The sequence below is a fragment of the Sturnira hondurensis genome, unplaced genomic scaffold (assembly GCF_014824575.4).
Source record: "Sturnira hondurensis isolate 20B ecotype Veracruz unplaced genomic scaffold, ASM1482457v3 Scaffold0001074, whole genome shotgun sequence".
NCBI lineage: Eukaryota > Metazoa > Chordata > Mammalia > Chiroptera > Phyllostomidae > Sturnira > Sturnira hondurensis.
Window position 1 is genome coordinate 3806129 of NW_028073705.1, and position 23646 is coordinate 3829774.

The 23646-nt window shown below is 37.5% G+C and overlaps 1 protein-coding gene across 1 annotated transcript in view; it reads left to right on the forward strand.

Moving 5' to 3' along the window:
• The first annotated feature begins 749 nt into the window (after window positions 1-749).
• Window positions 750-23646, forward strand: part of SUGT1 (SGT1 assembly cochaperone of MIS12 kinetochore complex) — a 49562-nt gene continuing 26665 nt past the window's right edge. The window contains exons 1-10 of the mRNA XM_037060497.1: window positions 750-927; window positions 1021-1078; window positions 6751-6841; window positions 7516-7585; window positions 8256-8326; window positions 10678-10731; window positions 18566-18582; window positions 20406-20440; window positions 22277-22373; window positions 23118-23225. Of these exons, the coding sequence (XP_036916392.1) occupies window positions 890-927; window positions 1021-1078; window positions 6751-6841; window positions 7516-7585; window positions 8256-8326; window positions 10678-10731; window positions 18566-18582; window positions 20406-20440; window positions 22277-22373; window positions 23118-23225 (639 nt within the window). The 5' untranslated portion in view covers window positions 750-889. The remainder of the gene's footprint in view (window positions 928-1020; window positions 1079-6750; window positions 6842-7515; window positions 7586-8255; window positions 8327-10677; window positions 10732-18565; window positions 18583-20405; window positions 20441-22276; window positions 22374-23117; window positions 23226-23646) is intronic.

Genomic DNA, 23646 nt, shown 5'->3' on the forward strand with positions numbered 1-23646 from the left:
CCCTTGCAGAGTAACTTGCTGGAAGCCTCATCTGATCCGTATGCATCAAAGGCTGCTGAGCGAAAGCCTGACCGACTAGGCCGGAAAGTAAAGCGGCACCTAGATAACTTCAGGCCAGCGTCCTCCTTTCAGTGCCTTCCGCAGAAAAAGGTTTCTCTTTCTAATCTGGGAAGCCAATTGGGAAGAAAACCTGGGTCTGTGTTGTTCTGAGAAATCGAACAGTCTACCCGCACCGGACCCAAAAAAAGCTTCGCTCTGTCTAGCCTCTTCAGGAGCAGAACGAGCTCGGGCGAGTACGACATTCGGGATTCCAGCACAAAGACCCCGTGAGCCACGCACTGGCACTCGGGAACTTTCTCCCGGAAAACTACAAGTAGCGGTAGATGACGTCACAGGGATAGAAAGTCATGGCTGCCTCCGGTAACCTTAGGAGCTGTAAGGAATTGGGACAGTGGAGCTCGATGTGGTTTGTTATTAACAAACACACAAACGCCCCCAAAGGTCACACGTTCTCGAGGGACACAGTACCTCACGAAAAATCTTTTAAGCTACTACCCTAGAAGTCGCTTATCAGAGTACGGGCGCGCGGTAAAAGGCGGTCCTAGTAGGCCCGCCATGGCTTCCGTAGCCCTCGCTGCGAGGGGCGGGGACTAGGAGTCGGTCACCGGAAGCGGGGTGGGTCGGGAGACTAGTTCCTCCAAGGTCCCAGCGAGCCCCGCGCTTGCCTTTCGCCTTTCCTCCCCGCCTGCGGCACGTTGCGTGGCCGCTCGTTGGCTACTTAGGACGGAAGCTCGGTTTGTGTGTCTCCAGAAGTTTCCCTGTGGGGCGGCGGCGGGTCTTAAAACCGCGGGAGTAGCAGCCCGAGCCACAGCAGCAGTGACTATTAGGGATGGCGGCAGCTGCAGCAGGATCTGCGACAGCCCAGAGGTACATGTTTTTTCTTCTTTTTGGTATTTATTTTATCCCCTCCCCCATTTCCTTGGTTAGTGAGCCTTGCTGAAGTCGTTGTTTTCCTGGCAGGTTTCTCCCGAGCTTCTCAGATGCTCTGGTCGACGAGGACCCCCAGGCCGCGTTAGAGGTGAGAAGACCCGTCTCAGCCTGGTCTACTTTCCTTTGGGGGACGCGGCGAACCCCGCCTGTTCCCAGCACATGCCTGGCTGGGGGCGGGTGGACTGTTTTTGCGGTGCCTCATCCTAGATTTTGGCAAACTCGACCTATTTTTTTCTTTATTTCATATTTCCTCTCACTCCTTGACCTTGTTTCTATATTCGTATCTGTTTAGAAAAACTGTCTTTGTAGTTGACATTCATGGTTGGCCTGAAAGGATATTTATTTTAAATGACGTTTGACTACAAGGAAAAGTGAAGTCTAGGGTTGATGGTATTTAATTCTGTTTTTCCGTTTAACAAGTATCCTTTGCCATTCTTATGTACCAGTACCAGGCCATGTGCAAAGTGTATTAATTCAGACTACCATAACAACCATCATTTCTCCTATGATCCAGAAAATTTCCAGAAGTCCTGCTACTATCCAATATTGACTCATTTGTTTATGTATCAAAACAATATTTGGGGGGGGGGTTGCTATGTGCGAGGAACCCATTGAAGTCTTTACTTATATATTTAATTGATTTACAAGGCACTTTGTGTTAAGCGAAAGACAATAAAGGTGTATAAGAGAGTAAAAGGGTGAGAGTTAAATACGAGGTATTAACTCCCGGAAAGCCCAAGCTAAGGCTACATAATGCAGTGAGTCACAAAATTTATCCAGGTGTTTCTTGCTTTAAAACACTAGGAAAAGAACCCAAACCCTGTTCTGTTGTTACAATCTAACACACTTAAGGTTAGCAGTTTGAGTCAAGAGAACCGTTTTCATAACTATGACTTTTAGAAATAATTTGCCACATGCTAGTAGAGTCTAAGAAGGTAACATTTGAGCAGAGACCTGAGGGAATGAGCGTGGAAGCTCTGGAGAAAGCATTCATGCAATGCCAAAATCCTGGCTAGGAATCAGCTGCCGGGTACAAGGAGCAGCAAAAAGGATCATTTGACTAGCATGGTCTGAAAAAGGAATATGAGATCAGTAGGGGAGGAAACAGCAGGCTAGGTCCCTTAGTGCCTCTTAGGCCAAAATATGTTTTTGGCTCTGGATGTGAAGGCCTTCAAATAAAGTGGTTGATTAATTAGTTGTACTATATAATGTTTACTGGTGAGGCCTCTGGGATCAGTAGTAGAATAACAAATGTTACTGAGATTTTTCTCCACAATTACTTATGTCAGCTGATACCTATTTTCAGAATTTACATTTGTTATGGTCCTCTTGGACTCAGTTCCTGCTTTGGAAATTCAGTTCATTAAAGTTGCTTTTAAAGGTTATTGATGTTACTTTCCATCTCACTTGTTTTACTTTCTACCTTTTTATTGAAGTACAACATGTAGATAACAAAAATCTGAAGTCTGCAGCTAATGAAGTTGTTTTACATACATGTTATTATGATACAGAGCAACGATATAGAACACTTTTATCCTCAAGTTTTTCTCATGCTTCTTCCCAGCCAAACAATCTTCCTTTCCCACCAGACAACCCTTATTTGACCTCCATCACCATCAATTAGTTTTGCTTGTTCTCACACTTCACATAAACAGTCATAGGCTAGATACTCAGTTGAGTGTAGCTTGCTTTAAACGTTTTGTGAGATACACTCATATTGCTGTATAAAGTGGTAGGTCTTTTTCATTGCTTTGTAGTGTTCCACTGTATAAATGTAGCACAACTTACTCTAACAATGGGTGTGGAATGAGACTGCTTGAGTCCAAATCCTGGTTTTGTGATAACTTTGTAACCTCAGAAAAGTTCCTATTATCACTCTGGATCAGAATTCCTGTCTCTAAATTGGAACAAAAAAGGACCTTGAATGGGTTATTATGAAGCTAAGTCATGGGAGATATATGTTGATTCCCTTTGCTCTCTATGTTCTAGCCACCTTGGCTTTCTTTCTGTTTCTTGAATTTGTCATGCTCAATCCTGTTTAGTGGCCTTTGGGCTTGCAGTTCCTTTTTCCTAAAATATACTGTCTCCTGACCTACCTTTGCTTGGGAATGCTCATCACCTTAGATTTCAGGTGAAATGTCCACTTCTCAGAGAAGCCATCTTCTCTGACCACTTATATTTAGTGCAGGCCTTAGTGTAGTTTCAAGAGGGTAGGATTTTTTGTGTATATTGTTTACCACTGTGTTCTTAGTGTAGTGCCTGGGAGATATAGGCACCCAAATGTGCTAAATGACTCTTACTGTAATTCTTTCAACAACTGTGAGGTGGGTATTTGCATTTTCTAACAAGGAAGCTGAGGCTAAAGAGTTTTAAGTTGCTCCAGGTTATATAGTTTAGAAGAGGTAAGTCTGGGTGCTGTGCGTTGGGGCCATCTTCTGGAGGGAGGGGGTAGGATTGGGGTTATAAAATATAATTAAAGGTTTGGTAGCTGACTTTGAAGTATCTGACCATGGATAACTTTGTTGAGAGCATAGCTGGTTAGCATAAATGTGTTGGTACAAGTTCTCCATGGTAATGTGTGGTTTTTCTCCAGGAGTGTTAGGCAGTTGAGGAAGGGAGAAGGGTTGATACTCTTTATTATCCATGATTGGGAATTAGCTGTAGCTGGAAGAAAACAGAAAGCAGAAAGAAATTGAGATACCCAGAGCTAAAGGCCTTCAAATTTTTTGTCAGTCTGAGCAACATTGCTTTTGCTTTTACCTTAAAACAATTTCCTTCTTGTATAGCATTTTATTTTTATATATTTTTTATTTTTTATTTACTGTATTGGGGTGACATTTTATTTTAAAAGAGTTTACAACTTTAAAAACTTGGAAATCTGTTTCTGAGAGATCCAAGTCTTAAACAATCTTACTGCCTTGAAAAGGAGTTTTTCCCTTATTCTGGATTACCAGGTACTTCCTTCACAGCTACCTTAGCTCTCACCTATGTGATTTCAGCAAAATTGTATTTTACGGTTCACAAGGTTTTTTTTTTTTAATTTTATTTTTGAGAACTAAAAATTGCTTCACTGTAACATCTCAGTTTATCTGAGTGAGTATAACTTTGGACATATTTACAATATATTTTCAGTTGGTCTCCATTAAATAGCTTTTTGCCACTGTGATTTAATTTTTTTGCCTTTTCAGACCCCTCCCTTTAGTCCCTTTGTATTCAAGCAGCCAGCAACTGTTGTCACAGAAACAGAACTCTGAAAACAAGCCTCAAGTCAGGTGCAGTTTAATGCAGCTACAGCTTGTTATTTTATCTTCACTTTTTCTGAATTTATTATATGAATTACTTATTCACAATAAACTGATTATTGTTTTTTCATGACTCACAAGTTTATGTATCATAATTAAGTTTGTGTTCAGTTTTTGAGAAATGTTTTTTAGTAACAGCTTAGTAATAAGTAAATTGCTTATTTAACTGAGTCACCATAAATTGTCCTTAACCAACAGTTGACTTGTATTTTTAAAGGTTACTTGCATGTTGGTTGTTTGAAATTCAAAGTTTTTACTTGACTTTGAAAGGAGTGTAATTTGTCTTTGTACTCACAGTGTCTAGCCTTTCTTTGTTAAATAATATGTGTTTAAAGTAGTTTTTTGAATTGATGATTTAGATATTAATATAATCTGTAACAGCCTTTTGGACCCATAGTGTATCTGCTTTGCTGAGGAGAGGCTAGAAATTTGGTTTGCAGATAATATCTGAGTAGGTAGGTGAGACGCTCTCAGCTGTTTTCAAAATTGAAAGTTTAATGCAAGATGGTATTATTTAACTTAGGAGTTTCAAAGTATTAGAAAACAAAATACAAATGTCAGACAGACAGTATGTGAAAAAAAAACTTAAAGAAACATTACCAAGAGGCAGTGCTTTTTAGTGGTTAAAATCCAATTTGGAAACACACAGACCAGGATTTGAATCCTTTCTCTAGCACAGTGTTGTCACTAATTAGGAAGTGAGGGAATGAATCTGTGCACATTTGAGGGAAGAGCATTCTAATGAGAGGGAGCAGCAGGTGCAGAGTACCGTTGGTGTGGGAACAGCAAGGAGGCCATTGGACTAGAATGGAAGAGTAAAGGAAAGAGTAGTAAGAGATGATATCAGAAATAGCAGAGAGTTATATCAGGAAGAGCCTTTTAGGTTATTGGACGGACTTGTGCTTTGGCTCTGGGTCAACTGGAAAGACATTGGAGAGTTTTGAACAGAGACGTAGTAACAATATCTGATTTTCATTACGGCTTGGATCAGGACAATAGGGTTGAGATGATAAAAAGTGGTTTGGATTTTGGGTATATGATTATCAAGTATAATTTCTTTGTGAGAATCATCACACTGTTAGGTTAAAGCAAAATCAGTATTTCTTTGTGAGAATCATCACACTGTTAGATTAAAGCAATAGTATGTGGCTATTGAAATAGTTTTACCTTTTTTTAAAAAGATTTTTAAATTTATTTTTAGAAAGGGGGAAGGGAAGGAGAAAGAGAGCAAGAGAAACATCAGTGTGTGGTTGCCTCTTATGTGCCCTCCAACGGGAAATTGGCCTGAAACCCAGGCATGTTCTCTGGTTGGGAATCGAACCAGTGACTCTGTGGATCGCAGGCTGGTGCTCAATCCACTGACCCACATGAGCCAGGGCTAATTTTATCTTTTAAGACGACTACTAGCCCTGGTTGGTGTCGCTTGGTTGGTTGGAGCGTTGTCCCATAAACTGAAAGGTCATAGGTTTGATTCCTAGTTAGAGCACATGCCTAGGTTGTGGGTTGGGTTCCTGTTCAGGGTGCGTATAGGAGGCAACCAATTAATGTGTCTGTCCGTCCTTCTCTCTCTCTCCCCCGCTCTCTTCCTCTTCCCTCTCCCCCCTTCCCTTCTCTCTCCCCCTTTCCTTTCCCAGTTTCTAAAGTCAACAAGCATGTCCTTGGGTTAGGCATAACAAAAAAATAGTAAATAAAATAAAAGACTACCAAATCCCTAGGGCGTGTGAGGTGTAGGTAGAAAATCAAATTGTTCCTGTTTGCCTCCATTTGTCTTGGCCTCACTAATTGTGCTGTCTTTTCTTCTATCATTATTATTACAGCTACCACTTACTTACTATATACTATGAATAGTCAGAGTGGCAATAATTTTCATCTCTCTAATGCTAACTCTTAATCAGTTGATATTATGAAGTATTACACATTTGGGCTTTCAGTGGAATGCTGTAATTTGTTAGGGTTGTCTGCCATTGACAGATAAGAGATGGCCAGCCAAACTGGATTGTGTATTTATTAATTCTGTTAACCTTCCTAACTCTAGATTTAACTTCCAGGGTTTTTTTTTTTTTTTAATTGGACAGCTTCACATTTTCTAGGTATTTCAAATTGTACATGATCTGTGAGTCTTTTCCAAATTAGAAGGAGAAAATCTGTGGTGGTCATTGTATATCAGATAAATTCTTCAGAATAAATGAAGTGATAATTACTATTTATCCAGTTCCTACTATAGGCCAAGAACTGCTAAGTGCTTTACATAGATATTACATTATATTGTGGGCTTTTGTGGGGAGGGGAGGAGAAGGGCAGATATCAATCCTCTTGCAAAGAAAAGCTCCTAGCTTGTTTTCCTGTTAACTTTATTTCAGATAGCTTATGAAAGTAGTGTATTTGATTAAAAGTTATGTTTAATTAGAGTCCAATGACTTAAAAAATTTACTTATACTCACCATGTTTGTGTTTGTAGGAGCTGACTAAGGCTTTGGAAGAGAAACCAGATGATGCACAAAATTATTGTCAAAGAGCTTATTGTCACATCCTTCTGGGGAATTATTGTGGTAACTTTTCTTACAAAATATATTTTCTTTAAGTGTTACTTATAAATTTTGCCCAAGATATGAGTCAAATAAAATAGAGATTATGTTTGAGGATTTTTAAATTGGTCTTTCATACAAGGTGTAAAGTAGCTGGAATGTGACAAATGTTATATTGAGTAACACCCATTTAATTTTATGAGTGTCCCTCCTTCAGTGGGTGGAGAATTTATACAGATTTCATTTGTAGTTATTGGATTTGCCAAGAGAATAGCATTATGTTTACTGTTTTACAAAGTATTCAAATGAAGTGCTGTTATTTGCATTTTTTATAAGGAATGTATCTCTCTACTACTTGTGTTTAACTTCATTCTGGATAGAAAATCTGGATAAGGAAAAATTAAATATCTTGAGTCAAATTGCATAAATGACATTAATGAGAAAATTAGATGATGTTCATGACACACAGTTTTATTGCGTGAAGCTCTCCAAAAAGGAAGTTAAATATTAGGCTAATAAGAAGATAGGAGGGTAGTATTTATTGGATCATATTTTGTGTTAACTTTCTCTAATTTGAAATCACTTGTCCATTTTACCAACTTAAAAGTCTAAGACCAATTCAGATTTTATGTGCAGTATTTGTTAGGATCTGTGATAAACTGACTGAAAACTGCTTTTTTTTTCTTTTTCATATATAGATGCTGTTGCTGATGCAAAGAAATCTCTTGAACTTAATCCAAATAATCCCACTGCTATGCTGCGAAAAGGGTATGTGTTTGTCCTGTTGAGTCTGGACAATAGATAGGTGTTTAGTTTGTTGAAATTAATAGTAAGCTTTATATAAACAGTAAATTCTGTTTTTATACCTTCTATAACTGAGATAGGATTCAATTTTACATATAACTTATGTTTCTATTAACTTCAGTATGTGATAGGAGGTGTGTAGTCAGTATACTTTAAAATAGCGATGATTGAAGTAACTTACAGATGAAACTGATGGATTTCAAGTTTCTTTTTGTTCTTCATTTGGAATTTACTCTTTGACTAGAGAACATCTATTTGTCGGCCAAGCTGGACAGATTACACTTAATGTTTTGAGTGCTCTGTACCTGTGTATTTTGTGTCTCAGCTTGTTTTTGTTGAAAAGAGTGACTTTTCTTCAAGAAATTTCTTTAATTCCTTTCTATTTAACTGTACTTTGGAAGGAGCAACTGTATACAATTAAGATCAAGAAATTCCTTCTGAAATGAGTTGAAAAATTGGATATTAATGGGAATTATACTAGATGTTAGGTAGAGTATTTTAGAAAATCTCTTGACTTATTAATACATGCTTAAATCCTTTTAACAATAGAGAATACTGGGATATTTAAATTAGGAAGAAGGCTATTTTTCATGATTTCATGTGTGTGGTATTTGTTTTTAATATGCTCATACAGGATATGTGAATACCATAAAAAAAACTATGCTGCTGCTCTAGAAACTTTTACAGAAGGACAGAAATTAGATAGTAAGTATTAGAATTACATGTTGATAAATCAATCTGTTATTTTTCTTGTGTCAAAAATACTATAGCTAAATTTTGTTAATGTAATCTCAAGTTAATTATCAAAACCCAGTACCATCTTTTACTCCTTTTAATGGTATTTTTGTGTTGATTGCAGAGTTTGAGTTTACTTAAATATTAAGTAAATTAATATTGGCCATTTACTATTTAAATCACAGATAAACTTTAACATTAGAAACTAAAAACACTCAGTATGCTCCCTATACTTAGTCTGGTTTTATTTTTTTCTTATAGACAAGTGACAGTTTAATTTGTGCTGATATTCAGAAATCTATTTAAAGTTTTATTCAGATTGCTTATATAGGAAATTTTATAACGAAGGTTTTTATTGAGAAATAAAGTATTGGATAAACTGTGATAGGGCACAGAAGAAACAAAACTTTGAGAGTACCGTGAGTTTTTAATGTCATCTTTTTGAGAGAAATACGGGTTTTTTTTCTGCCATCAGAAAGTAGATCATTTCTATAATGTATATGCAAAAATTTTTAGTATTCCTAGGTCCCCAAAATAACCTACCAAATTATACAGAGTAACAAATAAACCTAAAAATAACACTAACAGATAGTAAAAGCAGGAGTGATATGATAAATACACAGCCTGTATAAAGGAAAAATAATGTTTGTATAGTGTAGTTTCACTTACTAAAAAGACTGATTTCTCCTGAAGTATAAGATAACACCATGCTTTGTACACCTATTAATCTACTCAGGCAATAGACTTCTTATTTTATCTATTACTGGATAGCAGCTATAAAAGACCCTTCATTATCTGCAGAACCAATAGTCACTTCAGCAGCTTTCAAGTTTCTTTTTCTGTATGTGTAAATAGTATGAATAGTGGATGCAGGCAGGTTCAACATACACAGAATGCCTATATCTTGTTCATCACAATCAGAATCCTCAGTTATGTCCAGTTTTACATTAAGTGCACAGTCTTATAAGCTCTGTTAGGGTTTTCTACTATCTTATTATACATCTTGCTAACAGATGTACAAAATTGAGATAGAGCAAAGATGCTCACAGACACAGTTCAAAGCCATGTTTGATTTATGCTGAGATGCTGATTGTAGTTCCTGGGGAAGGAGCTTGGTGGGGCCACTCGCGATGCTCTGGTTGCTCACTGCCTTTTTAATGGCTAATGCAAAACAAATGCTGGATGCTATTTCCACTCTTTGCATAAAACTGAAAATCCTATTGAATTTCTTTCAGTTAGTGAAAACAAGTAGTAATTTTGGTCTTCCGTAAAGGCGAAGTAATGTACTATGAATTTTCCAAAAGCAAGGGATACTTATATATGAAAATTATCACAGCAGTACAGATATTTGTGCACATATATAGAAATAATAAGGGCCAAGAATAAAAAAATCTGCAGAGACTAAAAGATAGTAGTTCTGTAAGTAATGTCATAGATAATGGTAGACTTTGTAATCCTAATTGTATACTATCATTTTAGCTTCATCTCATGATAGAATGTTATCACAATTCTCTAAAGCAATGGTTCCAAACTCCCTGATTTTGATTTTCCTCCCGGGGGGGAAATTTGGCGGTGTCTGAAGAGATTTTTTGATTACCATGACTAGTGGATGGGTAATGTTCTGCTGAAATCTAATGAGTAGAGACCAGTGATGCTGCTAAATATCCTGCCATGCACAGGACAGTCTTCCATAACAAAGATGTATCGTGTCAAAAAAATTAGTAGTATGGAGGTTGAGAAACCCTGCTCTGAAGTGTTGTATGGTTATGTTTTTAAAAATGTACTCTCTGCTGCTTTGAATATTTGCTTTTTTGCCGTATACCTACTTGAGAAAGGCATTAGGCCCAACTTTGCAAATGCAACTTATAAATTAGGACAGAAGAGATGTAGGCAATAGTCTTCTAGACTTCAACCCAGCGGTTGGAGTTCCATTCCAGGCTTCCACTGCATCCTAACTGAGATGGTGTATTGGGGATTCCCTTAAGGTCTGATTTTGTTGTGTGACAAAGGAAACTCCTTTAAGAGGAGAGGGATGAGAGGAAATGTAGATTAATATCTGTGAACTAGTAAGGTGGTCTTTGGATAAAATTAATTTTTTTTAATTACAATTCTTCAGGATGAACAACTAAATATTATAGTCTATTGGTATATTTATAACTAACGTTAGGATTGCTATAAGGACGGGTATTGTGTGTTTAATTCACTGCTAAATCTTCAGTGCCCAGAACACTCTTTGGAACATAGTAGGTATTTGGTATTTGTTGAATAAATATGTTAGATTGTGCAGATGAATGATTTTACAGTCAGTTTGCTCTTTTTAGGTGCGGATGCTGATTTTATTGTCTGGATTAAAAGGTGTCAAGAAGCTCAGAATGGTAAGCATGTAGGTTTCCCATAGTCTTTCATTTTAAAAAGAAGTAAATGTTTGACATTTTTTGATTTAAACAAATTTGTTTTTAACTTCATAACTTGTAAGTAGTGCATGTTCCCTTAGATAGGGATATCCAAAGGTATTCTTTTTTAAGAACTTTATTATTTTCTAATAATAGCTTTATTAAAATAGAATTCATATACCATACAGCTCGTCTACTTAAAGCGTAAATAGTTTTTAATATTCACCAAATTGTGCAATTATCAAAAAAATTGTGCAACCACCACCATAATCAATTTTAGAACATTTCATCACCCTCAGAAGAAACCCCATAACCTTTAGCAGTCCTCTTTCTTCATTGCTCTCCAACTCCCACAACTCCGAGCCTGAGCAACCATTAATCTACTTTGTGTCACTGGATTTGCTAGTTCTGGACATTTCATATATATATATGGAATCATACAGTCTTTTGTGACTGGGTTTTTCCACTTAGCATAGTGTTTTCAAGGTTCAGGTTTCAGTGACTGCCTGATTTACCCCAGTGTTCAACTTAAAAAAATAGGTGTAACCTGTAAAGTGTCAGATCCTTCTCTCTGATGTGATGGGTTGCATCCTCCTGGGGTGTCTCACACCCTGCACAACCCTCGGACCACTATCTTCCTTTTTAATTTTTAAACTAAAGATTTAATTTATTTTTTCAGAGAGAGGGGAAGGGTGGGAGAAAGAGGGGAGAGAAACATCAGTGTGTCGTTGCCTCTCATGTGGCCCCCACTGAGACTGGGGACCTGGCCTGCAACCCAGGCATGTGTCCTGACTGGGAATCGAACCAGTGACCTTTTGGTTCATAGCCCACGCTCAATCTACTGAGCTACAACAGCCAAGGCCGTCTTTTTTTTTATAATACATTTTTTGATTATGCTGTTACAGTTGTCCTAATTTTCCTCATTTGCCCCTTTCTATTTGGTACCCCACAATCTCTCTGGCAAGTTATATCATTAGTTCAGGGGTGTCAAACTCATTTTCATTGGGGGCCACATCAGCCTCACAGTGGCCTTCGAAGCACCAAATGTAGAGCTCCTTGCCCCTAGTTAAGGAGTAGTAATATTTATACAGTCCTAAAGTTACATTCAGCCCTTTGAAGGCAACCGCGAAGCTGATATTGCCCCAGTGAAAATGAGTTTGACACCCCTGCCTTAGTTATGTCCAATGATCATGCATGTAAGTTCTTGGGGTACTTCATTTCCTCTACTGTTCTTAACATCCCCCTGCCTGTTGTGTACCTACCAATTTGTACTTCGTAATCCCTGTATCTTTTTCCCCATTCTCCTCTTTCCCCCTGCCAACTGATAACTTCCAGATGATCTCAGTATTTATGATTCTGTTTCTGTTCTGCTTGTTTGCTTAGTTTGTTTTTTAGATTCAGTTGTGAATTTATTGCATTTTAATGTTCATAATGTTAATCTTATTTTTCTTTTTTTTTTAAAGATTTTATTTATTTATCTTTAGAGGGGAAGGGAAGGAGAGAGGGAGAGAAACAACAATGTATGGTTGCCTTTTGTGCATCCCCTACTGGGAATTGGCCTGCAGGGAACTGGCCTGCAACCCAGGCATGTGCCCTGACTGAGAATCAAACCACGATCCTCTGAGTCGCAGGCCCGCGCTCAATCCACTGAGCTACAGCAGCCAGGGCTTATTTTTCTTAAATAAATCCCTTTAACATTTCATTTAATAATGGCTCAGTGATGATAAACTCCTATGGTTTTACCTTGTATGGGAGACACTTTATCTGCCCTTTCATTGTAAATGATAGCTTTGCTGGATAGAGTAACCTAGATTGTAGGGCTTTGCTTTTCATTACTTTGAATACTTCTTGCCAGTCCCTTCTGGCCTGCCAATTTTCTTTTGAGAAATCAACTGATACTCTACAGGAACTCCTTTGTAGGTAACACTCTGCTTTTCTCTTGCTGCTTTTAAGACCAACCCTCCCCCCCTCCCTCCCTCCCTCCCCCTCCCCCCTCCCCCCTCCCCCCCTCCCCCCACCTTATTTACTTTTAGACAGAGAGTAAAGGAGAGAAACATCAATGTGTGGTTGCCTTTTGGATGCCCCCAATCGGGACCAGGCCTGCAACCTTGGGATGTGCCCTAACTGGGAATTGAACCAGCAACCTTTTGCTTCACAGGCTTGTGCTTAATCCACTGAGCTACACCAGCCAGGGTTTAAGATTATCTCTTGTCTTTAACCTTTGGCATTTTAATTATGATGTGTCTTGGTGTAGGCCTCTTTGCATCCATCTTGTTTGGGACTCTGTGCCTCCTGGACTTGTATGTCTATTTCCTTCACCAAATTAGGGGACTTTTCTTTCATTTTTTGTTTAAATAGCTTTCAATGTCTTGCTCTTTCTTTTCTCCTTCTGGCATCTTTATGATTCAAATGTTGGTATGTTTGAAGTTGTCCCAGAGGCCCCTTAGCCTATCCCAGTTTGTTTATTTGTATTGTTTTTCTTCTTACTGTTTTGATTGAGTATTTCTTTCTTCCTTGTATTCCAATAATTGATTTTATTCTGGAGATCTGCTTCTGTTGTTTCCCTGTAAATTTTTCTTTATTTCATTTAGTTTGACCTCCATTTCTGTAAGGGTCTTTTTTATGCTGTTGAAGTACCCAGTGAGTTCCTTGAGCTCATCCTAGTAACTAGTGCGTTTAATCCTGCATCTGATAGATTGCTTGTATCCATTGTTCAGTTCTTTTTTTGGAGTTTTGTTCTGTTATTTTATTTGGGCCATATTTCTTTGTCTCCTTAATTTGGCAGCCTCCCTGTGTTTGTTTCTGTGTATCAGATAGAGCTGCTTTGACTTCCTGTCTTAGTAGCGTGGCCTGTTGTAATAAAGTGTACCTATAAGTTGTGTGGGGCAGAGCCTTAGGTAATTGTCAGGGCAGGGCAACCTGTGTTACCTCTCTGTGACTGTATGGGAGAGGGCTTGGAGAGGGGACAACACTGCTGCCTGGCCTCTGCGCTTTGGTCCAGGAGGAAACTGTCCCCCAGCACGTGCCCTGATAACAGAGACCTTTAGTTTCTCCTGGTATGTGACTGGTGCCCTTCCAGCTACTGCCCTGGTCCTGGAGCCCAGAGGAAGCAAGCATGTATAAGTCCCAACTCTGTTGTGGGCCCTTTAAGAGGACACACTTGAGGATCCTTGCAGTTTCTTCCACTGCCCTAACTTGCACTGGTTTTTACATCCAGAAGTTAGGGGATATACCTTCCTGGCATGGGAACCCTAGGCTGAGTTGTCTGGTGTGGGGCTGGGTGTCCCTCTTGATTTTTATGCATCACACGTGGTATGGGACCTCCCCCCTTTCACATCTTCACCCCTCCTACCTGTCTGGATGGATGTGACTTCTTTAATTCTTTAGTTTTCAGTCTTTCATACAGCTCGATTTTCTGATGATTCTGGGTAATAGTGGTTTTGAAGTTTACTTGTAATTTTTGCTTGGGTTGTACAAGGAGGTAAGCCATTTAACCTATGCCTCCATCTTTACCAGAAGTCCGGGGCCTGTTTCTGTGAGCAGTTCCTACTCATCCTCTCCTCATTCCTTTCAATATGTCCCTGACAAAGGCCAGGTCTCTTGACTCCTACTCACCCAAAGAAAATGTGAGATGATATTTTTTGTTTAAAAATTTTGAAGTATATTTTATTAATAATACTATCACAGTTGTCCCATTTTTTTTACCTCCCCTTTATTCCCCTCCAGCCTGCATCCCTCCTCCCACCAGCATTCCCCTACTCTTAGTTCATGTCCACGGGCCATACATACAAGTTCTTTGGCTTCTCCATTTCCTGTATTATTTTTAACCTCCCCCTGTCTATTTTGTACCTACCATTCATGCTTCTTATTCTCTGTACCTTCTCCCCCAATGTCCCCCTTCCTGCTGCTAACCCTCCATGCGATCTCCATTTCTGTGATTCTGTTCCTGTTCTAGCTGGTCGCTTAGTTCATTTTTGTTTTTGTCTTTTTAGGTTCAGTTTTTGATATTTGTGAATTACCATTTTACTGTTCATATTTTATATCTTTTCTTAGATAGGTCCCTTTAACATTTCATATAATAAGGGCTTGGTGATGATGAACTACTTTAACTTGACCTTATCTGGGAAGCACTTTATCTGCCCTTCCAATTGTAAATGATAGCTTTGCTGGATAGAGTAATCTTGGATGTGGGTCCTTGCCTTTCATGACTTGGAATACTTCTTTCCAGCCCCTTCTTGCCTGCAAGGTTTCTTTTGAGAAATCAGCTGATAGTCTTAATGGTACTCCTTTATAGATAACTGTCTCCTTTTCTCTTGCTGCTTTTAAGATTCTCTCCTTATCTTTAATTTTGGGTAATGTAATTATAATGTGCCTTGGTGTGTGCTTCCTTGGGTCCAACTTCTTTGGGACTCTGAGTTTCCTAGACTTCAGGAAGTCTATTTCCTTTACCAGATTGGGTAAGTTCTCCTTAATTATGTTTTCAAATAAGTTTTCAGTTTCTTGCTCTTTCTCTTCTCGTACACCCATGATTCACATGTTGGAACATTTAAAATTGTCCTTCAGATTCCTAAGCCTGTCCTCGTTTTTTTGAACTCTTGTTTCTTCATTCTGTTCTGGATGAATATTTACTTCTTCCTTCTGCTCCAAATCATTTATTTGATTCCTGGTTTCTTTCCGTTCACTGTTGGTTCCCTGTATATTTTTTTCTTTATTTCACTTTGCATAGCCTCGCTTCTTCCGCTATTTTGTGATCACATTCAACCATTTCTGTCAACATCCTGGTTAGCAGTGTTTGGAACTCTGCATCTGATAGGTTGGCAATCTATTTTTTCTGGAGTGTGGATCTGTTCTTTCACTTGGGCCGTATTTCTTTGTCTCGCCACACCAGTCTATATGAATGTTTCTTTGACTCCTTGGTTGTCAAGACTTCTGTACAGTTCGATTTTCTGGCAGATCTGGTTATTTTTGTTTTTAAATTTGTTGTTGGCCTTTTTTTCTTTGTGCAAGGAAGCAAAGTGTATCCACCTATACCTCTATCTTGGCCAGAAGTTCAATTTTTTAAAATCATTTAAAAATGTTTTAAAATTACAGTTGACATACATTATTATATTAGTTTCAGTGTACCCTTGCGATAGGTATATATAACTTACTAAGTGATCATCTCGATAAATCTTGCACTCATTTCTGACACCATACATACGTATCAGAGTATTATTGAATCTATTTCCTGTACTGTATTTATATCACCATGACTCTTCTGGAGCTACTAATTTGTACTTTTTAATCCTGTCACCTTTTCCACCCATACCGCCAAACAACCTTCCATCTGGGAACCATCAAAATGTTGTCTGTCTATATATGAATTTGTTTCTGTTCTTAAGATTGAATTGTTGATAGATATGTATTTATTGCCATTTTATTGATCAGAAGTTTATTTTTTTCCTTTTCTTAAAGACTTTTAACATTTTATATAATACTGGCTTGATGGAACTCCTTTAGCTTTTTCTTGTCTGGGAAGCTCTTTATTTGTCCTTTGCTTCTAAATGATAGCTTCCCGGATAGAGTAATCTTGGTTGTAGGTCCTTGTTTTTTATCACTTTGAATATTTCTTGCTAGTCCCTTTTAGTCTGCAAGATTTCTGTTGAGAAATCAGCTAACGGTTTGCATGAGCTCCCTTGTAGGTAATTAATTGCTTTTCTCTTGCTGCTTTTAAGATTGTTCCTCTTTAACCTTTTGCATTTTAATTATGATGTGTCTTGGTATGGGCCTCTTGGGGGGTTTGTCCTGTTTGGGACTCTGCTTTCTTGACTTGTGTGTCTATTTCCTTTACCAAGTTAGGGAAGTTTTCTGTCATTATTTTCTCAAATAGGCTTTCAGTTTCTTTCTCTCTCCTTTCACCACCCATGTAATGCAGAAGTTGGTGTGCTTGAAGTTGTCCCAGAGAATCCTTACACGCTATCCTTATTTTTGGGGTTCTTTTTTGTTTTTGCTGTTCTGATTGGATGTTTTCTGTTTCTTTTTCTTCAAATCTTTGTTTTTATTCTCAGCTTCATCTACTCTATGTTAATTCTACACAATGTATTCTTTGTCTAAGTATATTTTTCATTTCTAACTGTTTCACCATTTTGTGTAGTTCTTTTTCTGAAGTTTTATTTGGTTCTGTCATTTGGGACCTCGGTTTTTTTTGCTTCCTCATTTAGCAGCCTCCTTGTTTGTTTCTATGTATTAAGTAGAGTTGTTACATCCACCAGGCTTGGTAAACTGGCCTAATATTGTATGTGTTCTGTAGGGTCCAGGGGCACAGCTTCCCTAATCACCCAAGCTGGGTACTTAAGGTAAGCCCTCTCTGTGGGCTGTGCACACCCTCCTCTTGTAATTGAACCTTGATGGCTGTTGGTGTATCAGTATTCCGGTCCAATCAGCTGCAAATCGATTACCACCCACCTTGGAGGATCAGCTCTGCAGGAGCCCACTCCACAGAATATGACTTAGTTCAGCGGGGCTCTGGATGCCATTTCATCTGCCCCTGAATGTGTCACTTGTAGAGGTGGTTAGATGGTGGTGGTTTTGACATAGTCTGAAGCTGTGCATTGGGTGCACTGGCTCTAGGGCCTCCCAGGAGGTACAGGCCAAGGTCAGCTACTGCCTGTGTTCTTCTGGGGCCATCTGTCATGAACTACAAAGCTATGTACAGATAGCTGCTACTTATGCTTAGCTTGGTGGTACCCAGGTAAGGCCAAGGTATGAACCAAGGCCAGATGCTGCTAGTTTGGGCCTGGGTCCACTAAGCAAGTGATTTGGGGCTTGCTGAGGTCAGATGCTTCTTGAGAGATTTTTGGAAAATGTGAAACTAAGGCAAGAAAGTTCATTTGTATGGAAAACCCACTGGAACCAGCTTGGTTGGGCCTAACAGTTGGGTGGAGCAGGGCCTCAGGGAATCAGCAGGGTAGGGTAAACAGTATGAATCAGTTTTATGGAGTCTCAGATGTGTCACTTGCCTCCTGGCTCTGTGTGGGGAGGGCTCAGAAAAGATACTGTGGCCTCTCCCATCACTTTTGTGCAGGAGAAAGCTGTCCTCCAGCTCGTGCACTGATGCCAGATAATTCAGTTCCTCCCTATGGAGGTGGTGGTACCTTTAAAGCAAGCAGCTGGCCCAGCCCTGAGGCTCAGAAGAAGTGAATCTGAGTAAATCTGTGTGCAGGCCCCTTAAGAGGAATTTTCTGGGTTTTCAGAAGCCCTCTGTCTCCTTCAGTCTCAGTGCCTGCTCATTTTTATAGTCAGAAGTTATGGGGAATTGTTTTCTGGCACTGGAACCTTGGGCTGAGGGTCTAGTGGTTGGGACCTCTCACTCAGTGGGGACATCTGCAGCCGAGACATTCCTCCTGGTTTTTATAGGCCACATGTGGGTGTGGAACTAGCCCATTCCACATTTCCACCCCTCCTACCAGTCTTAGTGTGGCTTATTTAATTCCTTAGTTGTAATTTTGATGTGTTGTGGGAGCAGGTGAGTACTGTGTTTACCTGTGCTGCCATCTTGCCCAGAAATCTTCCAAATATATTCTGATTTTCACCTAGTTTGTTATTTTGAAAGGCAAATTTGGATGAACTTGTTTTGTGTTGGTATCACTGGTAAGTAATTACTAAGGAATGGGAAAAATTTAAACACTTGGTGCAAAATTTAAACACTTTTTAAAATTTGGAATGTATGGGGAATTGGTTTGCTTAATCAGTACCTGTGTACCAGAGAAACCACGTATATAGCTTTGCCTATAAATGTACTATTAACTGAAAATGTTTCCTTTTTTTTTTTTACTAGAGTCACAATCCAACGTGGTAAGTCCAAAGTTTTTATCCTTCATGTTTTTACTTAATTAGGTTATTACCATGCATATTTGAGATGGGACTCAGAATGATCTTTCAGTTAAATATTAAGCAATACCATTTAAATAACTTGTTTTCTTGGTAACTGAAATAACATTGGTGAAATAAGTATAGAAGTTTATAGTCATGAAAGTTACAGGGTTCTTTCAGTGCATTTTTAGTATGGTCAGGAAGATTGTTTTCTCTGCTGAAAAGCATCACTGTTAGGCTGAACAATTGCTGCCTTGAAGTACTTGGAGGGCTGCTTATGATAGGCTAAAACACAAATATTAAAATTTGGAAATGTTTATCTTAGTTTTATGTTGTTGTTTTGGACAGGAAAATTTTCAAGTTTTCCCATTATTAAAACTTACAGTGGAGAAGAAAACTTAAATTTTTGTTTTAATCAATTTAGGTTTATATATAAGACATACAGTTAAATTATGACCATTGGTTTTTAGTAGTGATCCTCTATGTATTTAGTCAAGATATAAAATGACAAGAGAGAGGTCAGGAGATATGTGTGTAGTCCTAACTCTCTAAATGGGCAGTTACTTAACCTTTTTGAGTCTTTTTTTTTTAATCTCTAAGGGAAGATAGGCATCTCGGTCATCAAGAATTACATTGTGACCTTGAGCACATCACTTAATTCTTGGAGCTTTCTTCATGTGTGTACTGGGTGTGATAGAGCTAATTTGCCTCACCCTGTTGTAAGCACCAGGCCCCTTATCTGCAGATGTAGTGATGAGGGTTTTGAATATCGCCAAAAGTGAGTCTTAGCTGGCTATCCATAGATCTCCAGGTTTGTTCATATTCCTAGGGATGATGAGTTGGGAATTGGTTTGGAGGTGGTGTTTAAAAGTTGGCTTCCTTTACCTGTTAGTATTTTTGTCCAGGTCTTAACAATATTCGGGATTGGAGGTAGGCCTGAAAAGAACACAGTGGCATTTGAATAACACAAATAGCTGTTTAGACCCAATGCGTGTTGTCACTGTTGTAGTTTAATCTAGTTTTATTTTGGTGCCAGAATGAACTGAAATAATCTGTTAGTGCTTCCACTTGATACAGTCTAGATTCAGGTGTTTCTCAGTAGTTAACACTGGAGACTAAATCTGAGATCCATTCAACTCTCTCAAGTGGTTTTACTTTTCTTCCTCCAAACCCCCTGTCTTCCCCTTTTGTTTAGGGACAATTTAAAGGACAGCCGTAACCTTGGACAAGTTCTTTAAATTTACATAGGTTTAACTGGAACACATGTAATTTAGGAAGGTATGGATTGGTCAGGATTCACTTTGTTTCTTGATAGGCAATGTAGAACGTTTGTTGGGGAGAGGCCACAAATGGAGCAAGGTGTCACCAGGAAGGCACTATGTAAATGTTTTTATGTTCCAGAGCAGAGTTTGTTACCTGAAAGTTATATGGTATTATAAAAATTGGTTTTTAAATGTTACTATTTTCAGTTTAGAGAGTTACTCAGTCTTGAAACTGGACGTTTTATATGTAACCTTTTTCAGTCATACCTTTACAAAGTTTTGTTTTTATGCTGTTTTTTATTTTAAAAGAATTTATTTTGAAATTGAAACTCATAAAATTATAAAATGCTGAATATTCTAAATTTTTGTGAAGCCTAGTATTATTTAACAGTTACCGTGCTTTTTGAAGGAAGTTTTCATGCAGGTGGTTCTTCCATATCAAAGTTAACTATAGTACTAGGTAAATAAGTAATACATACATTTTGATATACAGTTGTTAAGCTAATTTGTAAAAACCTTTCCCTTTTAACTTGCCCAAATCAGTCTGTATCCCAGAGGACTCATCAGTCAAAAATCAAGTAAGTGTTTCTTTTTCATATAACAATGCATGATAAATACGTCTGAACGAAAAAGAAAACTATTTTTAATAGTAGGCAAGTCCTTACCCTGTGATTTTAAGTATTTCTTAGTTTTTAAAAAAAATCGTGTTACAACCCAGAAAAACTACTTTTTAAAAGATTTTGTTTATTCTTAGAAAGAGGTAAAGGGAGGGAGAAAGGGAGAGAAACATTGATTGGTGGCTTCCTGCATTTGCACCCCTGACAGTGGAACTGGCCCACAACCCAGGCATGTGCCCTGACCAGGAATAGAACCAGTGACCATATGCTTCGTGGGATGGTATTCAACCAACTTAACTACACTTGTCAGGGCCAGAAAAACTAATTGTAAAAGGCTGTTTACTTACGAGTATTAGTGTTTATTTAAGGTTAAATTCAGATCATTTCTCTGCTTTAAACTTGTTTTACCTGGTTTCATGTTATGTCACCCTGGTTTCATGTTATGTCACCTTTCCATGTATTTAGAAGAAACTGTTCCAATTAAGTTACTAATACACAGGTAAGTAAGTTAGTATTAGGCTTGATAGAATGTAAACTTTACCTGTTTCTTATGTTCAGAGTAAATTTCTTATGACTTGAAGATAACTTGCTGCGGGCTGCAATTACAATAATGAATAAGCGTCTCGCAAGTATTTGAATTTATCTTAAATTATTTATTAGCCATGTGTATAACTTGTAATCTTAGGACTGTAACAGAAACTCAAGGCATTGATTTGGAACTTTGCATCCTCACTGAATTTCAGAGGGAAACTGTGAGACTCCTAAAGTTCATTGCTATAATCAAGGTGCATCTTAATTATCAAAAATGGCTTGGAAATGTTGAAACAAAGAAACTTGCCCATGTTCTTTCTAGGGAGGTCGACTGTGACTCTCCAAGTGCCAAGTGTACAAGGAACTTGGGCTAGCTTGATGGCAGTAGCAGAGGCAGAACACATAACATCAAGTAATTATGGGTTTTGGAGCATAAACTAGTCCAACATTGGTTTAATAAATATACTGTATACCAGGCACTGTGCTTAGTCTTGGGAAAGTGATAGTGACATGATAGAGAAATCGCTTTGCCCTCATGGTGTTTAAAAGTCTAGTTTAATTTATTAGAAATTAATGATTCTTTCACTTTTAGAACTTTTAGTGTGAGAGAGTTAGAATCTCTAAGCACACTAGTTCTCCCACATACCTTGAGATTGAAGGAAGATATTATATTTAATTTGTGCCTAGTAGAATGAGTTAAAGTTTAAATTATTTTAATTTTAGCTTATTTGCTCCCTGTGCTCAGGGCTGTTTGTTTACAGCTTCAGTTAAGGGATCTTAAGAGTGTGGAGTCGAGCTGACCTGGGTCCATGAACTTACTGATTACTTTACCCCTGTCAGCTTACATGTATTCATCTGTTAAAAAGGCATAGATGTGCTTCACTTAGTGTTAGATTGAAATGAGAGTGTCAAACCTAGTGATGATGTAAAATAACTGTTAGCCATTTAAAACTCATTTCTTTAACATAAGCGTAACAAACACAACAGAATTAGAGATACAACTGACAACCCCAAAAATCATTTAAGTGTTTAAGTCCAGTGGAAAGGTTTGGGGCATCATCTACCTTACTGTTCTTCTCTGCCTGTAACAGATCGTAGGAAATTAATTAGTTACATAAAATTATTTGTGAATCACCAGCTGCTTTGTATTTTGTTCCTTAGGGTGGAGCTTTTGTTATCAAATTGTAGTTTTTATCTTGATAAAACATAAGCAACAACTTTAAGAAAATGAGAATTTCTGTTTTAAGTTTTTTTCTTTTTTAATAGGTATGACTGGTATCAAACTGAATCTCAAGTAATCGTAACACTTATGGTCAAGAATGTTCAGAAGAATGATGTAAATGTGGAATTTTCAGAAAAAGAGGTCATTAGTCTTTGAACAATTTTTTTATGTTGAGATTAAATACTTTTATTTGCAAATAGAGTATATTGCAAATAATCTATAGCAGTTTATCAGATATGTCATTTCATCCTGAGATAATGTGGAAAATGCTGATGGAAATCTAAAGCATTGCTTTTCAATTTGAATTATTTTAAGTTTGAGACAAGAGTATGTATACTGTAGGTTATAGCTAGATATGCATTTTTTCTTTACATTTGGAATTCAAAGTAGAACTTGGTTGACAAATATAAAGGATATTAGTAAGACATGTGATTTATTTACATATATATGTTATACATCATGAAGAAAGATTTATATATTGTGTGATTTATACATCTTCAAATTTACTTAATTATATTAAATGAATATGACTGAATATCTTAATTTCTTAGAATTTAGTATAGCTTTATGATATATATTTAAGAGTTAGTGGTAGAAGTAGATGTTTTGCATGTGAATACTTTTATGCTGTATCATTTTATTCCTCTATCTTTGAGTAAACATAAAGTATATGTTTTAAAACATTATTTTCTGCTATTATATATATGAGAATCTGTGTGAAGGTCACCAGATGAAAAAAAAGGATTATTTTGAGGTTCTTAAATCTGATACCTTCATATAAAGTGTTTAGCCTGCAATGGTATTGAAGTTCTGTGATTGTAGTTAAGTATTTTATCCTTCATTATATAAATTTATAAAATGTCCTGTTAATTCTGTGTTCATTAGTTGTCTGCTTTGGTGAAAATTCCTTCTGGAGAGGACTATGGTTTGAAACTGAGACTTCTTCATCCTATAATACCAGAACAGAGCACATTTAAAGTACTTTCAACAAAGGTAAGACAACTGAAAAGAATTGTTAGTAGTAATATTTTCAGAATATAGAAACATTGGTCAATTAATCATCAATATGATTATAAGATTATAGATCTTTCAGCTATATGTCTTTGAAAGGATAGGTAAATAACAATAAATTTTGAGTAACAATTTTCCCCTTCCAAAATAGATTGTAAAAATCTACTTAACCTCAGTGGTGTTTGTGTATTTATTAAGATAAGTATAACACTTCTCAATAAAGTTTTTCAAAAGAGATACAATAAACAGCCTCTCTCTCACATCTGATGCTGACAAATGTCTCTTCTCTTGAGCTTGTCAGTATGACCTATTTTGAAATACAAATATTTTTTTCACTCTACCTTATGAAGTTAAAAATGCAAACCACTATAAGGTTTAATCTGCTCTTTTGTTTGTTTTTTAG